Here is an 18418-nt window from a genome sequence, read left to right on the forward strand (position 1 = left end):
CCGCCGGCGCGAGTTGTCGCGGGCGCGGACCGCTGCCCCGAGGACCCAGCCCCGGCGTGCTCCGACGAGGGCGAGCTTCGTTGCGGGCGTGGGCCGCCGCTGCGAGGACCCTGCATTGCTTCGCCGGTCTGTTGCGGTTGCTTTGTCGCTGCATCCATTCTCCGCTCCGTCTGTTCCCAGCTAGCAAGGCTGACAGCAACAAGGACTGTTTTGTTTAATTTCACAATCGTTACTAGAGCATGCAGGATCGATGGAGAGCGGCGGCGCGGCGGCGGCAGGCAATATTGGCGACGTCGCGGGAAGGCGGAAGCGGAACAGTCCGATGCAAATTGATGACGTGGGCCCAGTTTTGAATATAGCCATCACATTTTAGCTAGTCTCTTTGACTACCCCATAGAATTAGGGAGTTCTACATTTTTACAAAGGGGTACAATTTTCATATTTAGCTAACAAAATACAAGAGCTCTTGGAGATGCTTTAAGGAGAACGGGAGAAATGAAGGGGTAAAAATTAAATTATGTAAAGAGGATGATAATCAACAGGAAATAAAGATAATAATCTGAAAGAGGATGATAATTAAAAATAAATAAAGATAATAATCTTTCTCATATTAACCTTATACTAACTATACTACCTCATACTTCTAACCAATATTTCAGTAGTATATAATAAATATCGATCGCATAATGTTTATGTACGAGCCATTTTCAAATAGTAGTATATAGTAGTACTATGTGCCGTATAAAAGCTCTTGCTGAGACCTCTGTAATCCCTCCTGGTATGCCAGGCTATCTGTTGTAAACTATACTTCCGATTTTGTTTCGAAAAATCTATTTACAAAAAATAAGGGGAAATTTTTTATCATGCATTTTTCAAAACAAATTCAATTCCATTAGAAAAGACGCTCCACGAGATAATCCGGAGCCGAAATTACTTTCGGAGGAGCTGCGGCAAGGCAAACGGGTTTTTCTTTTTTTTTTCTCTCCCCATTTGAGGTCCCTACAACTCACTGGGATTGGCTAACATATCTGTCAAAACGAATGGCTCTTCGAAGCTGAGCTCGTTGCTATCGCCGGTCAACTCGCGTTAGGTGGGAAAATGATAAACTATCCAACCGTATAATAATGAACAAACAATTGGGAGGATGCACATTGAAGTAGAGGATAAGAACGACTGATGCGTCGTTTGACTTGAGGCTTAAGAGCTCCAAATCATGGCATAGGATCGAGGGGATGCTTACACAGATCTTCAACGGGCTTGGAAGAGTGGGGAGCTGTGGTCTAATCACCACCCCGCTTTTCAGAGGTATCCGCTCTTATTCGAAGACGAAATCTTTTCTTGTTTTTCGAAATATGCTTGTTCTATATGTTTAAAATGATGACGTGAATGCTTCCCAAGCCATTGCTCCGGGAACTTTTGCAGCTCGTGACCAGGACAAGATCACTTTACTTCTGGTGCTGGAGCACAAGGTATCAAAAACTTGATATTTCAGGTGTATCAATTAAGCTTCTACTTGATCTTTCATATTTCGGGTGTATCAATTAAGTGACGTGATCTGTTGGTTTATTGAAGCAACTCATTACATCTATTAAGGTTATTCGAAATCTTCTTTGTAGATTTAATTTCGTCGACTGTGCTTTCCAATCCAAATTCATTCGAGACAAGTTCAGAGGAAAGAGAAGCTCACCGTACCCGATCCCCTAGGCATGCACAGAAGTCAACCTTTCAGATCCATTATCCAGATCTAAACAACTTCAGTGCTCGAGTTCGTCCTAACCTCTCCCTTCTAGATTCCGTTGCTTTTATACAGTTACTAGTATGCAAAAAGAAGAAGTGGCAGCTAAAACTAATCCCTTCTAGGGAGAAAATGAATATATCTGATCTCTGTTTGCTTTATTATTATATGATTATAGTATATGGAAATCCCTGATCATCAATTGCACACTCGTGAGTGCCATTGCTAAGGGCAAAGACTAGTATAGCATCCGGATTATCAATTAAATAAATTCTTACGGTGATTTTACCAACAACATCGACTTGATTAATGTTAACTGTGCTGTTGTTCTTTTAGAGGTAATCAATCAACAATCTAAAAGACAAAAGAAACACGATTGTCACGTTTGTAGCCATCAGGGATGTGAGAATCACGTATATAGCACACAGCTTAATATGAACTCATTTGCTATATGTGAATTTAATTGGAAAACTTTGTCTTCTTGATATCTTGCATTTATTCTTAAAAATCACTAGTATAAAACTGAAATCCCTAATATGAAGCTTCTATAGCAGATGAAATTCCATTTCCAATTTATAAATTCTGCGGCATAACACTTTTACAGAATAATGGCAGAGGCTGTGATTCTATTGGCTGTGAAGAAAATCAGCATTGCTCTTGGAAATGAAGCAATCAGTCAAGCTAGTTCTCGATTCACAAACTTTGTAACACAGATTGCAGAACTCCATGGTAGCATGACCCGTATAAGTCGTGAGCTAAGGTTCATTCATGGATTTCTTTGTAAAATGGATGTACGCAATCGGAATGACCAGGCCTATGAAATTTGGGTCGAAGAAACACGAAAGCTTGCACATGGGATTGAGGACATTGTAGATGAGTATCTACACCTTGTACGGAATGGTCATGATATCGGATGGACCTTTTATATAACAGAAGGATTCAAGAAACCAAAAGTTTTGCTTTCTCTAAATAGGATAATCTCCTTGATAAAGGAAGCAGAGGCCAGTCTTGTCCACCTATTTCAGGTAAAAGAGCGATGGGTTCCGATGGCAAACGCTGGGCAATCCAATGACTCTGGCTACATTGTTGAGAGATCTCAATATTTAGCAAGTGCTTCTCGTTCTATTAGTGGAGATCTTGTGGGTATTGAGCAAAACAAAGAAACATTATTGAATTGGCTAAGAAATGATGGGATGGCATTGTCAACAATAGTACTGCATGGCATGGGAGGGCTCGGCAAGACTGCTTTAGCCGCAAATGTGTATAAAGAGGAGCGAGAATATTATGACTGTCATGCATGGATCTCTGTCTCTCAAACAAACTCTCCAGTAGTGATATTAAGAAAACTACTTGTTGAACTTTTTCAGGGCGAGGAAAATCTCCCAAGCAAGCTTGCAACTATGGACATGATCGGTATTCAGGAGGCGTTGAGGGAATTTCTGAAGGAAAAGAAATATTTGATAGTATTGGATGATGTTTGGACATCAGAAGCACTCAATTATCTGTCAGGAGCACTTGTTCAAAATCTTAAAGGAAGCAGAGTCATTATTACAACACGAATTGCTAATGTAGCTATGCTTGCTTCCAAAGAACGTGTCCTAACAATAGATTGTTTGTCAGAAGCCAAGTCGTGGGAGCTTTTCTGTAAGAAAGCTTTCCAGAGGGAGACAGATCATGACTGCCCCACCGATTTGAAGGCTGTGTCAGAGAAAATAGTAATGAAATGTAAAGGCTTGCCTCTCGCGATTGTGTCTGTGGGAAGTCTCTTGTCTGTGCGTGAGAAGAATCTTGCAGAATGGAAGCGAATTAACAACCAACTCAGTTGGGAGATGACTAATAACCCAGGACTAGATGATGTGAGGAATATTCTATATTTGAGCTTCATATACCTTCCCACATACCTGAAGAGTTGTTTTTTATATTGTACCATGTTTCCAGAGGACTACTCTCTTCGTAGGAAGGTTCTTATAAGACTATGGATTGCAGAGGGGTTCATTGAGGAAAGGGGTGAAAGTACATTGGAAGAAGTGGCAGAAGGCTATTTAGTGGAGCTTGTCCACAGGAATATGCTGCAGATTTTAGAATGCAACTCATTTGGTAGGATAAGATCTTGCAAAATGCATGACATCGTCCGTGAACTGGCTATTGATTTATCACGGAAAGAAAGTTTTGGTATTGCATTTCAGTATCAAAATCACGGTGTTCTAGACAAAGACACTCGTCGATTGGCTATAGTCAAAAGTAGCAATGATATTTTATCAAGTATAAATCTACCTCATCTTCGATCTTGCAAAATATTTGATGAGACCATGCCATCATCCAGAATACTTCATTCACTATCAGCTAAGTCAAAGTACATTGCAGTTCTGGAATTACGTGGGTTGCCCATTGAAAAAGTGCCAGACGCTGTTGGATGCCTTTTCAATCTACGCTATTTTGGTCTGCGCCATTCAAAGGTGAAATTCCTCCCGAAGTCTATTGAGAAACTCTCCAACTTAGAGACACTGGATGTCCTCAATTCCTACATACAAGAGTTGCCACCTGGAATTGTCAAGTTGAAGAATCTAAGGCACTTACTTGTAGAGAGAGTCAGTGATCCATCTTGGAGAGCTTTTAGAAGTCGCCATGGTATGCACATCCCAAAGGGTCTACTGAATTTAACAAATTTGCAGACACTGCATGCAATTGAAGCGCAAGATCAGTCTATTAAAGACTTGGGGGCACTTTCACAGCTAAGAGCCTTGAGGGTATGGAACATCAAGGGTACCCAGTGTGAACGCCTCAGTGTTTCTCTACATCGGTTGCAATTTTTGTATAACATGCATATTGCTATGTTTGATGAGAATGAGGTTCTTCGGTTGAATATGTTGAATTCCCCACTTCCCAACCTTGAAAAACTTTGTCTCAGAGGGAAATTGGATGAGGGGACACTTGAGTCTTCTCTTTTCCAAACTGGGGACCAGAAATTGCGTGCTCTGTATCTTATCTGGTCTCAATTGAAAGAAGACCCCCTCCCTTGCATATCTCGGTTGCATAATCTAACACAACTGAACCTTACAAGGACATGCAATGGGGACAAATTAATTTTCAGGAGTGGGTGGTTTCCAAATTTGAAGTTTCTCTTAGTGCGGGACTTGCCTAATCTACTTCAGTTAGTGATACAAGAAGGTGCCATGGAAAGTATACAAACTCTGCAGCTAGCACACCTCAACAAGTTGAAGGATGTCCCAGTTGGCATTGAGCTTCTTACATCCCTACAACGACTAAGTTTTCTCCATGTTACTGAAGATTTCCTAATGTTGCTCAATCAGTGTTCCAGGATACAACACATTCGCTGGTGGTATTCTACACCCGACCAGCCGTTGTCAAGGAAATGTAAGTCACTCAAGAAAGAAGTCATTTTTACTTTCTTCATGTTAGTTACAAATGGATCAAGAACCCACAGGAAACCCAAAATTACCTGTAGAAGTTTGTGCTATTATTTAAGTGCTCGCAATTTGCAAACCGATTTATTGTTTAATCACCAACCTAGCCCCTTGGATCTACTTGTAATTCCATCCAAGGGGTTAGGATGGTGATTGAGACAATAAGTTAGTTCAAGCACCACTCTTACTTAAAATTAGACATAGGAAAAAATGCTTTTTAATGAAGTATTGTGGTTTATCTAGAGAAAATATTATGTGAGCATCACCAATTAATTTGGTGACTACTACACAAATAATTGTGTAAGTTTTACTTTGTTAGAAAATGGCATTTGTATGGGATGTGATGTGATATTGTTAGCTGTACCACACATATCACACATCATCAAATTACTTACTATGTACGCCCATCAAATGATCAATTTCCTTTCTTAAGATTGAGAGAAATACCAAAGATCATTACTAGAACGGTACATTAGTTTGACTACTTTTTTTTGCCCAAAAAATGCAGATGTAGACACTCAAACACATGCACACACACTCATCCAAATCTTGAATACATAGTTTTTCCTTAAGTTGAAAGTTCAAACCATTTTTTTGAACTGTGCACAGCGAGGGAGACCCTCGCTGTGAGAAAATTTTTATTAAACTAAAAAAAACACAAAGGATGAATACTTACAGTTGTGGTTCAAAGCCAATCTAAGCCAAAAACAAGAAGAGAAGAAGCTTTACAGTAGAGAAGTTCAAACCATTCATAGACCATTTATTAATGTTATGACAGTGATTTTTCAGCCTAATGAGGTTTTCAGGTTTGATAGTGTTGCATGATTTTTCTTTCAGGACTGAAAAGATGGGTGCTCCTATGGATGATGATACGTCCGGCTGGTCATATTGTCTGCTCACTTGACCCAAATTCGGTCTAGCTCAGTCCAATCCAGAGGTCTCATGGAAGCCCACCCTTAGAAAATTATCGCAATCCTCACATAATGGGGTCTGATCAATTGTTCAGATAAATGAAGTGTTTGTTTATTATCTTATCAATGGTTTCAGACTCACCTCCAAATTCATTTAGAGTGTGAAATCATGTACATAGTGATATGCATAGTGATATGCATGTACATCATGTGTGCTAAAAAAATGGTTTATATTCAAATTGTCATTGCATAGTGATATGCATGTACTGCTTGACACGCTTTTGGTAGAATGCTTGAATTTGATTGTGGTGGTTGCATATTGATTGGATATTGATTGGGATACACTCGTGGTACTGTAAACGGTTTTGGGCCTACTGATGTAATACATTCATGTGAGTAGTGTTGCGTGGACTAATCTTAAGACACCTTGTGGATCTATGTGCTTGTACATTTATTCATGTGCAACAGTGCAAATGTTGCTTGTGGCAGAACATGATTGGTGAAGGACTGTAACTAGTCAAGGATGTCATGCAGGAAATTCAGGTTAGAGAACAATGAACATGAGGACATGTCGATGCGCGAGTCTGACTCTGTCGGCAAATGGTGCTGATTTAGCTGCAACTGCCAGCAGTTAGTGTTAAATTAGCAGCAAAGCAATGCGGCGCTAGCCGTGGCCGGAGTGCATCTCCTGAGCGTGCTGTGCCGTGATGCCCAGCATTGCTGACGGGTTAAATACCACAGGTCTCAAAGCGGTTTTTTATTTTTTATATTTAAAAAAAATTAAAATTTCAAAAATATATGCCTGTTTTGGAAAATTTCAAAAATATATGGGGGCGACAGGGCTCAAATGCAATTTTTTTTCAAATTTGCAACGAAGTCTCTGGAGTAAAAAAAAGGGGGGCCTGTCGCCCGTGGGGGGCGACAGGGTCTCTTTTATAACCTAGCCGCCATTCCCTTTGTCATTTGAGCCTAAAAATTCATGAAAAAAGCTGGAGTGCTTGCCGTGTTGTCACATCTTTTTGAAATGGTGGAAGGGCACTGTTATTGGGTTACGTATGTCTGGGCAAAGAATACGGCATTTGGGATTTCGTACTCACAGCTAGATACACTATGGTTCCTATTTTGAGCTATTCGAGCGTGTAGTCGTCATCATCGTCGGCAGGATCTCGGCCGCTAACTCCTACCGCACCTAACTTGTCCTTCATTAAATCACGGAAAAAAATCGCAAGAACTTCCCTTATTTCACGATTATTATGGAACCCACAAACATAACAAATTCACATCAATAGTACGTATAGAAACAAATGACAAGTAAACTAGCACAATCATAAACATCGGATACAAATAAGCAGTCCGCAGCTATCTCATTACAAATAAACATCAGAGATACAAACATCAGATATATCTAACCACCCCTAGGCCGTCGGACCCTCTTAGCCCTCTGCTGGGCACGGACATGGCCCTCGGAGTAGGTGAGAACATCCGGAGATCTCACATGTCGCTCAGGACGCGCAAGGGGCTGCGGTGTCTGCTGCTGAGAGATCCCAAGTGGTGCTCCTCCTAGCTGTGAATACCCCAAGACATCGGGGTCACCTTGCACGGCAGGCTCTTCTGGAGACAAGCTGTCGAAGTCGTCTAAGGTGAAGGTCTCGTTATCTGGTCGAAAGGAGGAAGAAGAAGGTCCGGCGCCCGCATCGGGGTAGAATCCTACGCAAAAAATGTGGATGTTAGCGTATGCTCGTATATTTCGTAATGACATGTAGAAACCGAAATACGAAACATAAACTAACCTGTGTAGACCGGTATCTGTGGCCCCGGTACCATCCCTGGATACGGTCCGCCAACTGGTGCTGTCCCTCTAAACATTCCAGTATGGCCGAACGCAGTAGCTGGATCGTATCCTGTATGTGATATTAGTAAATATGTAGGAACACTTGATCTAATTTGAAGAGATATGTACGTTACCTGCACTTAGGAAGAACTGTGACGTCGGCCCGTGCACGGTCGACGGACACGGGAACGAAGATGAGGCCTGGGACGGCCCGTGGCTGTCTTCGTACTGCACACGGCTTCCCAAGTTCTGCACTACCTGACGCAACTGATCACGCTGCCTCGATCACAAGTGCACAAGTGTTAACCTGCAGATCACAAGTGCTGAATCCGACAGGGCTTCGCCGTTTTCCTTCTCCTCACTCCTCTCTTTTTTTCTGGAATTTTGGTGGAATTTTCAGGCTCAAATGAGGAGGGAAAGGGAGGGTTGGACCTTAAATAGAGGGGCTTACCCCGGTCGCCCGCGGGGGGGGGGGCGACAGGCCCCCCTGCCGCGCCCGTGGGCTGGGCCCAGCGGTCGCCCGAGGGGAGGGCGACAGGCCCCCCCTGTCGCCCGTTGGGGGGGGCGACAGGCCCCCTTTTTTTTTACTCCAGGGACTTCGTTGCAAATTTGAAAAAAAAATTGCATTTGAGCCCTGTCGCCCCCCATAGGGCGACCGGGGTATATTTTTGAAATTTTCCAAAACGGACATATATTTTTGAAATTTTAATTTTTTTTAAATATAAAAAAGAAAAAACCGCCTCAAAGATTGGCTCTCTCATGGGCCTGGGTAACTCAAAGATGGGCTCTCTCATGGGCCTAATGCAGGAACTAGGCAGCCTCTGACGGGTAACCAGCCCACCCGCCAGGGGTACATCCAGCACTGGCCCGCTAGATAGGCAAACAGCGTAAGGGTCCAGGCAGGCCACTCACAGACATGTGGCGCTCTCTCTCGCCGCACGGACCCATCGACGGTTGGGGAGACCCCGGCCGATCCAGAGTAGAGTCCGACGACACGATGTGCAAACGAACCCCGCCAAATCTATTTATCGCGCGAGTGATATTTGTCAGCCACATCGCACAAGCATCGTGCCCCTCCCCTGTTCATCTTCTTCCTCCGGACAGGGAGGGGGCGCTGCCCCAGCAAGCAAGGGGAGAAGGGGCGGGAATGGGTGGTAGGTGGGCGGAGCGGCCGCCGGCGAGGTCGCCGGCGGCCAGGGTGGTGGCGGGAGGCGGCGGAGCTTTAAGGTTTCGGGTTGCTGGGGGCTGGGACGAGTTCCATGGCTGCCGGACTTAGAGGAGAGGGCCGGGGGCGGCGGCGGTTCGGCCGGCGGAGGGCAAGGCGGCACGGGAGCGCCGTCGGCCGGGCAGGGTAGGACCTCCAGTGGGCGGAGGCCGGCGGCGGGGGCGAGAGAAGGCTGCAGCGGTGGTGGATCGACGGCACGGCGGCATAATTGGTTAGCGTGGTGGTGGTGGTGGAGGGCGGCGGCGGAGGCCGCCGGAGCCGGAGAGGTGGTCGACGGCGAGGCCGGCCGGGGTACTCGTCTCTGTAATGGATCAATCTAATCTCACATAGTGCGAGGAATAGACACCCCCAACGAACCACAATCGGCACTAACCTGGTTGCACCCCCTCTGTCGGCTCGACCAGACAGGCGGGCCCCATGCCATGTTGATCAGATGCCCGACTCCTCGACCTCCATGGAGGCAGGCCCAGGCCCAGGCCTAGGGGCGTGGCCGCACAGGGCCCCTATTTTCGGGGGCCCAAAAAAATTGGCAGCCCATAACATCAGCACGTCAAGATGGACAGCGGATAGACGGACACTCCTCTTCTAGCGTTTTTTTCATTTTTATATTAAAAAATAAAATTTCAAAAATATATGTCGAATAGAGGAAATTTCAAAAATGGGTATCTGTCGCCCCCTAATGGGCGACAGGGTGCCAGTGGGCGACATGACCTAAATGTAAAAAAAATTTACATTTAGGTCCTGCCGCTGAGGGCACATTAAATAGTGAACTTGTAAAATTGATATAAAATTATAGAAAAATCAAAAAAATACAAACTCAATTGTTCTGGATTCTATGAAATAGGATCTACAACCTTTGTTACATAAAGTTTTTCATTTGATCAATGTATCTTGCTCTATTTTAAATACCAGTTTAATGCACTTTTATTTAAATCTCAAGATCCATCCTTTGGATGCATGTCATCTTTGGCCAGAGTGTTGCATATGGTGAGCATAGGCTTGTACAAAATTAGTAGACCCAGAAAACATTTCTAGAATAAGTTTTTAAATTAGATCTTGCAATATGTCTAGTCTAAATGGGTTATTTATCCATGCTGCTATACTGAGTATTAGAAGCCATAACTTTTACAGTACCACTATTTTATTTCCTAAGAGCTATAAAAAAAGTTTGGTAAATTTTAGATAAGCACAACTAGATCAAATGAATTATTTCAGATTTTTCTAGGTACAAGAACTATTTTTCTTGATTTAGATACATTGATCAAATGAAAAACTTTATGTAACAAAAGTTGTAGATATTATTTCATAGAATCCAGATCAGCTGATTTTGTATTTTTCCGATTTTTCTACGATTTTATATTAATTTTACAAGTTCACTGTTTAATGCGCCCTGGGCGCCAAGGCCTAAATGTAATTTTTTTTTACATTTAGGTCCTATCGCCCATTGGATGGGCGACAGGCACCCTGTCGCCCATTAGGGGGGCGACAGACACCCATTTTTGAAAATTTCTCTATTCGACATATATTTTTGAATTTTTTTTAAATATAAAAATGAAAAACTTCCCCTCTTCTAGTCCCTTGCCAAACAAATGACAGCCTACTAGCTTTCGAGAGGATCCACCAGATGTGGCGATGCCTTAAGGTTAATAGATCCGCCCGCTCGCCGGCTGCAAGAGGTGTGGGTTCTTCAAACTGTGTAGTGGACCCCACCAAAATTTATTGTTCAGCTATGACATGTAGGTATGGGATTGAGAAAGAAACAACTACAGTGTATTTCGCCGACTCTCCATCGGCACGCTGGCTTCCGGTTTCTCTCTCCTCGCGGTTGGCTCTTGCCGGCTCCCCGCCCCCTTATTATACCTGCTCTTACCAGTTGCCGTCTTCTCGACTTCAACTTGCCGCCGGCGATTCATCTTCTATTCTCACAATCTCACGACTCACGGATCTCACGCGACGCGCTCGATTGCTCGACGACGAGGCGCGACGGCCGGCGGCAGGCAGGGCTGCGACCGAGCAACGTTTTCAGTGCTTCCCCTTTCACGTTTGCATTCAGGGGCATTCACTATACGTGTAACATGTCTTCACCAATCACCATTCAGTAACTGCAAGGAGTCAAGGTAAATAGGTATTTCTTTGCCTCTCCAACTGTACTGATCGACTTATATGCAATTAGTAGTTTAATTTTAATATTTATTCTTTTCATCTTTTGTCTTATATAGGTCAATTGAAGTCGTGTCTAGAAAATATGATTCCGGCAGCTAAGCGTAAAAAGAAACTAAGATTAGATGACTTAATATCATAAAGGAGCCAGATTTACTGTAAAAGAATCACAAGTGCTGACAATGTTGACAATAATGTTGACAATAATCCTAGAGATGGCTAGCCACAAACAGAAATAATGTTGGGGCTGAGGAAGTTCTTATTGATAGTGCAAACATTGAGATGGATGATAATGGTGACAATATCGGAACCACTAAAATTGAGAAGGAGGGTAATGGTGATTCTTTTTAGCCTGATATATTTGATCCAAGATATTGGGATTCTCTTGATACTAAATAGATTGACATTTTGGCACAAAAGTGTCCTAAAAGAGACCTATCGATTCTGAAAGGTCCTAACAATAGATATTCTAGGAGGTTTTCTGCACTATTCTATAATTGAATTTACCGAATGGAGAGCATTGTGATAGTGATTGGCTTGTCTATTCTAAGAAACTCGAAAGAGTATTTTGCTTTGGTTGTAAATTATTTACATAAGGGCATTGAAAGGGACAGTTGGCAAATGAGGGGTATAATGATTGGATACATCTTGGAACTAGACTTAAAGAGCATGAGACAAGTGGAGATCATGTTTTGAATATGACCAGTTGGTATGAGTTGTGTCATAGATAGATCTACGGGTGTCCGCAAGGAAGGAAGAAATCGGACTCTTACTAGAATTCCTCTGTAATCCTACTAGAACTCTACTTTGTAATCCTCCTAGGACTCATACTTTGTAACCAGCTAGTACCCCACCTTCTGGAGTATATAAAGGAGGGCGGAGTACCAAGATCGGCATAGGTTCAAGAGAAACAACCCAAAGCTCAATAGAGCACAACACCTAGCGCAGCGTGCAATATACTAAACCACCACACAGGACGTAGGGTATTACGCTATTCTGGTAGTCCGAACCTGTCTAAATTTGTGTCTTGTGTCCTTGTGTTTACCTTTAAGTTCCAGATCTCGGCAATCCCTCACCAAACGATATCCTACCTTGAGGTATCCCTAGGTAGGCTGGTAGTAAAAACACCGACAGTTGGCGCCCACCATGGGGCCAATCGTCGCGATCATTGGGTGAGTTTGAAGGATCTTTTCATCAAGATCAATCTACTCCTAGCGGTCGATTTCGACGAGTTCGAAGATCGGATCTTTGAGTGAACGACTACATTGACCTTGACTACTCAACTCGACTCCAGCTAGTGCCGCAACTACGACGGTGCGAGGCCGAGGAGGAGGAAGAAGATGTTAGTGGGCCGACCATGGGCCTTCAGGCGATGGATCTCATTTCCATCACCTTCGGTGATGTATAGCTACGCCCATTGTGGCCATCGCATTGATCTAGGGAGGTGCGAGACGTGGCGGGGGTCGAGACCACCCGTGGCGGCAGAGGAGGTGTGAGAGGTGATAGGGGGCCTGCATCCTACCATGTGAGAAATTAAAGGAAACTATCAAGGAGGGGGTCAGTGGCCATTTAACAAAGATTCCTTGCACAAACAAACATAGAAATACTCGCAAATATTAGAAGGTGCGGGACCATCACACATGGAACAATTCTTTTATTGCTGGAATAATTTTTTTATTGCTGGAATAATTATTCCAGCAATAAAAAAGAAGTATTCCACGCTCAAAAAGATATTCTATTTTTTATATTTGCCATGAATTGATATATTGGGCTAACTTATCTTCTTACTTTCGGTCCAACTAAGAAGGAATCAAACTAACTATACCTTCTACGATAGTTCCACCGGGGGTAACGCGCATTACCCAGGAGCGCCCAAAATACTCCCGTCCGCCGCCCACCCTGTGTTACTTTTATTCTTTTTAATTAGTGGGCTTTATTTGGACTGATTCTTCACTTATAATTTTTATTATTTTAGTCCATATAAGTTAGTTCAGCCTATGTAGTATATATTCAGCCTGAAATTATGATTGACCATCGAAAATTGTATGCTAAATGTACATACTTCTTTCCTCGTGTTTGTACGCTTTACTCTACATGTATATTGTTTTGTTACAAAAGTATACATGATTTGGTTTAGATGTATATGAATGTTTGTTTTATAAGTTTCTATATTTGTTCTAGGCGTACAGATTTGTGTTCCCCTATGACTTGTTTTAGATATATGTTCTTTTGTTTGACTCATAATAGTATACACATAACTTTGTTTCTCATCATATCTTTTATTGAATATCAAATAAATTTTTTAACCCAAAATATTTGTTCCTAATTTATAATTAAATGTTCCACCCTTATAAAAATAAAAATTCTGCGAGACGAAGACCTGATTTCGCCGCCCGGTTGACTCATCAGTTTCCTTTGCCGGTCTCGCACGGTTGAGCAACAGCCGCGCTAGCTATCAGACTTCTGGTGCGCATGAACGTGAACCAGAAGGGGTCAGATTAGTGGTCATCTCTTGCTTGTTTGCTTTTGGGAGAGAAAAAAGTTTCCTCCAATATAATGCACTAGCCGACTGGCTGCCAACTTGCTGCTAGTCATGCACGACTCACGAGTCTTCGTGGAGCACGAGCAACTGTAGACAACTTTGACCATTAATTAGAGGTATTAAATAAAAGCAGTTTACGAAACTAACTCCACAACCCCGCACTACTTCGCGAGACGAATCTAATAAGATCTTTGACCGTATGATTAGAGAATGATTACTATAGTACTACTGTAGACAATCATGTTGAAATTTGACTCATTAGATTCGTCTCGAAAAGTTAAACTCATTTGTGAAAAGATTTTGCAAATAAACTTCATTAAGTACTTCATGCATATAAAATTTCTTTTGTAGCAGTAGCGCTAGTGAAACAAACGGGCCAGTTCATCTGACACTCAAACACTCAACCGGCGCCCCACTGAAACTTAGTGGCCATTGTTCTCAAGACCAAAATTTTATAGAACAGAGGGACGAGCGAGAGTGCATGCCCTTTCTCCTTTCTTTCTTCTTGTGCTGCGCTATAAATACGGCATCCAAGATCACGAAGTTTCAGCAAGCACCAGCCAGCGCAACTCCAACTCACGCGGACAAGCAGCTAGCTAGCTCCTCGCTGCCAGCCAAAGCGCGCGATGATGGCGCCCTCCACCAAGACCGCCCGCCTCCTCCTGGTCCTGCAGATCGCGCTGTTCGTCGTCTCCGCGGTGATCATGAGCGGCGGCTCACGTTGCCACGGAGCGCGCACCGGTGGGTATAGTTAAATCATCACAATTGTAAACTGCTTGTTTCTTCGTCTCGTGGCGTTTATTAGCAATATGGTAGAATTCGGGGATATGCTAACAGATGGAGCATCTGGATATATACTTGGATGATGCAGTTCCAGAGATAGGTTACGGTTACGGCGGTTTAAACCCTAACCGACCTGCTTGCATCGGCGAGAGGTGCCCAGTACGAGGTGGCCCCTACATCCCTCGTCCCTATGGGCGCCCGGGAGGTGGCATCCCATACTACCGTGGTACACCCGCTCAGCCACCGAACGGAGAGAACCCCTGAAGGATGATGGCTGCCCTCGATCAAGATCACGTTGTCGTAACGATAGAGTTGGCACTTGGCAACAACATACTAGTTACCTAAGATGTAGCCGCAATCTAAACGGGCAGCACCGTATTGTCTCGTGTGCTTGTGTAGTATGAATAAAACTGAAGTTCAGATGGCTGACAGTGCCGCGGCTACGCGGCATAAATATCGGTTTGTGTTCTGTGAATGTACTAGTACTTCATTCATGTTCAGAATAAAGATTGGCGGCCGACAGCGAGTATTACTTCCTCCGTTTTTATTTACATGTTGTATTGCGTTTGTTTTAATTTGACCAGGCCTATAGAAAAATATAGCAACAACTATAGTCCAACATATGCATTATTAACATATACTTCATGGTGGATTCAATTAATCAAATTTGGTATTGTAAAGTTATTATTTATTTTTATAAGTTTGGTCCAAGTTTGTTAAATTTGATTTAAGACAAATTTAATACGACATGTAAATAAAAATAGAGGGAGTATATATGCAGCGTGCATGTCCTTCCGTCAGCTTCTAAGTCGTTCTCTCCTTATCAAAAACAAAAAGTCGTTCTCTCCTTGTCTGTTGTGATTGCTCCCTTCTTTCATTTTTACATTGTTGCTATGATGCCAAACCAAATTAAGGGTCTGTTTGGTTCCTTTTCCAATCTCGCTATGAAATGCTCCCCTGATGCCGCTCAAAATCCAAAGAACAAAATGTGCAACCATATACAGCTGTTGGGCCAAGGTAACAGGCCATTTCCTTTGAACAGAGTCATCTAGCCACAGTCACACACCCAACCTGGCTTAGCTTTGACAAGGCAAGCCAAACAGCTCTACCTACCTGCATGCACAGATCCTTGTTGTGTGCCTGAATGAGATGCCCCGTCTCCCGAACGATGAGACAGTCAAAGCCATCGGCAGCCCGGGCGGCGCACGAACCGCCTGCACGTTAGCTGTTCACGCAGAAGATGATGCAGGAAACAGGGGGGGAGATTCGATCAAAGCCGGTATGTTCGCAACTTGGCAAGGAACACAGATGATGTGATCTAACAGACACAACAGATCCATACGACCCTCTCAAAAGAGGAACAAAAACAAGATCGATTTACATGAAGATGAAGAACCAGACTTATAAATAGGATCTGGAAAACATCTAGTGCGCAAACGGCGACACTGGTGACATGGCCAACGCCGGCGCACCAGCCGTGGCCAACGCCGCCGCTGCCGACACCAACGGCGGCGCCCCTGCCGTGGCCAACGCCGCCGCCGACAATGGCGCCCGTTCCATGGCCAACGCTACCACCTCCGCCGCTGTGGCCAACGGCGGCGACGGGAACGGCGTCCCCGTGTCAGGTTCAGGGCGCGACCACGTGGTCATCTTCCCCTTCATGGCGAAGGGCCACATGCTCCCGCTGCTCCACTTCGCCACGGCCCTCTCGGCGCGCCACGGGGGCCTCCGCGTGACCCTGGTCACCACGCCGGGCAACGTGGCCTTCGCCAGGAGCCGCCTGCCGGCGTCGGTGCCGCTCGTCGCGCTCCCGTTCCCGTCGCTCCCGCCGCTGCCGGCGGGCGTCGAGTCCACCGACGCCCTCCCGTCCCAGTCGCTGCACCTGGCCTTCCTGCGCGCCACGGCGCTCCTGCGGGCCCCCTTCGCCGCGTTCCTGGCCTCGCTCCCGTCCCCGCCGCTCGCGCTCGTCTCCGACTTCTTCCTCGGGTTCACGCGCCGCGTCGCGGCCGACGCCGGCGTCCGCCGCATCGTGTTCAACGGCATGTCCTGCTTCGCGTCGGCGATCTGCAAGGCGCTCGCCGCGAGCCCGCTGGCCAGCTTCGAGCCCGGCGCCCAGCTCCACGTGCCCGACATGCCGGACCACGTGGTGGTCCGGGCGGAGGAGGTCCCCGACGGGGTGGCCAAGAGGGCCGACCCCGACAACCCGTTCACGCGCTTCTTCGTGCACGAGATCGGCGACTCGGACGTGCGCAGCTGGGGCGTCCTCGTCAACAGCTTCGCCGCGCTGGACGGGGACTACGTGCCGGGCCTGGAGTCGTTCTACGAGCCGGGATCCCGCGCCTGGCTCGTCGGCCCGCTGTTCCTCGCCGCCGGCGACGACATGCCGCCGGAGGGCGAGAAGGAGCAGGATCCCGAGGGCTGCCTCTCGTGGCTCGACGAGAGGGCGGCGCAGCCGGGGTCCGTGGTCTACATTTCGTTCGGCACGCAGGCCCACGTCACGGACGCGCAGCTCGACGAGCTGGTGCACGGGCTGGCGCAGTCCGGCTGCCCCTTCCTCTGGGCTGTCCGATCCGACACGTGGTCGCCGCCGGCGGACGTGGTGGGCCCCGACGGCCGGATCGTCCGCGGGTGGGTCCCACAGAGGAGCGTCCTGGCCCACAAGGCGATCGGTGGGTTCGTGAGCCACTGCGGATGGAACTCGGTGATGGAGAGCCTCGCCGCCGGGAAGCCGCTGCTGGCGTGGCCGATGATAGCCGAGCAGCACCTGAACGCGAGGCACGTCGCGAACATCCTGGGCGTCGGCGTCAGGGTGGCCGTGAGGCCCGGCGCAGACGTCGTCGGGCGGGCGGACGTGGAGGAGAAGGTGCGGGAGCTGATGGACGCCGGCAGCAAGGCGGCGAGGAGTATGCGGGAGAGGGCTGCGTGGGCGCGGCAAGCGGCGGAGTCGGCGGTGAGCCGCGGTGGAACTTCGGCCATGACGTTACGGAATCTGGTGGAAGAGCTGCAACGGACCTACGGCGACGTCGTGGGCAAAGAAAGCGAGGTGAGGGGGACAAAGTAGTCTTTCTCCAGGTTCAGTTTCATATAAGTGTCATCGGCTTGTTCTACGCCATTTGCCTGTGTTATGTAAGCATGTGCTCCCTGAATTCCTCCATACTGTTCATCCGGGTGGCAACTTTGAGTCATAAGAAGAGCATAATTCTTTTTATCTGTTCTCCTTTTGTTTCCAACATGATTGCTCGAGCTTCTTTTTTCACACCAGCTGAGCTTGAGACGGGCCTGCTGCTAATTGCCAAATTTACGGTCGCCCGATGGAAACGGAAGCATTCCCTATGCTTGAATTCGGACATACGATTGCGAACATGTGGTCCGTGTCTCTTTTCCTTTTTCATCATGTCATGTTTTTCTCATTAATTCCCCAAACCAAAGCCTCATCTAAATTTATAAATACAAAAATGGAAAATTTTGAGACAAAGTTATATGACAAAATTATATAAAACACAAATATATAAATCAAAATAGGAAACATAATTTTAAAACAAAACTTAAAAAAAATGTTACAGAAATTATGTAGAATTTTTAAACAAAAGTTCATCAAAATCATTAAAATTTGGATGAAATTGGAGAGAAAAACTAAAAAACAAAGAAAACAATTAGAAATGTATGAATATAAGTGAGCAAGCTTATATAGTCTTGGCTGATTTTCATTCTACAATAGGCTTTTTTTAATATGAATTTTGTCATATTTTCACACTTTTATTGTATTCGAATATGTTCAGTGTTGTTGTTCGGTTCTCATTGTATAC

General features: G+C 45.4%; 2 protein-coding genes and 1 long non-coding RNA gene across 5 annotated transcripts; all 3 read left to right on the top strand.

The window, feature by feature from the left end:
• The first annotated feature begins 1096 nt into the window (after positions 1-1096).
• On the top strand, positions 1097-6486 carry LOC120670990 (disease resistance protein RPM1-like). 3 transcript variants are annotated; one of them, XM_039951178.1, is made up of 5 exons: positions 1097-1305; positions 1399-1469; positions 1617-1765; positions 2340-5110; positions 5998-6486. In XM_039951178.1, coding segments are annotated over exons 4-5 (2769 nt in total). In that variant the 5' UTR covers positions 1097-1305; positions 1399-1469; positions 1617-1765; positions 2340-2343; the 3' UTR covers positions 6000-6486. The 3 variants fall into 3 exon arrangements, with proteins under 3 accessions (XP_039807112.1, XP_039807114.1, XP_039807113.1); XM_039951180.1 differs by having other exon boundaries at positions 2351-5110; XM_039951179.1 differs by having other exon boundaries at positions 1423-1469.
• Positions 6487-14288: 7802 nt separating this feature from the next.
• On the top strand, positions 14289-15152 carry LOC120670118. Its single transcript, XR_005673060.1, has 2 exons — positions 14289-14570; positions 14701-15152. It is a non-coding gene; the product is annotated as an uncharacterized LOC120670118 (long non-coding RNA).
• Positions 15153-16055: 903 nt separating this feature from the next.
• Positions 16056-17816, top strand: LOC120670740 (flavonol 3-O-glucosyltransferase UGT89B1-like). Its single transcript, XM_039950887.1, has one exon. It carries the CDS (start codon positions 16066-16068, stop codon positions 17671-17673), a length of 1608 nt encoding a protein of 535 aa, XP_039806821.1. The 5' UTR covers positions 16056-16065; the 3' UTR covers positions 17674-17816.
• Positions 17817-18418: the final 602 nt, after the last annotated feature.

The sequence above is a fragment of the Panicum virgatum genome, chromosome 4N, assembly GCF_016808335.1.
Source record: "Panicum virgatum strain AP13 chromosome 4N, P.virgatum_v5, whole genome shotgun sequence".
NCBI lineage: Eukaryota > Viridiplantae > Streptophyta > Magnoliopsida > Poales > Poaceae > Panicum > Panicum virgatum.

Coding starts and splice junctions, on each gene's coding strand:
- LOC120670990 (XM_039951178.1), top strand. CDS start 2,344: ATGGCAGAGGCTGTGATTCTATTGGCTGTGAAGAAAATCAGCATTGCT.
- LOC120670740 (XM_039950887.1), top strand. CDS start 16,066: ATGGCCAACGCCGGCGCACCAGCCGTGGCCAACGCCGCCGCTGCCGAC.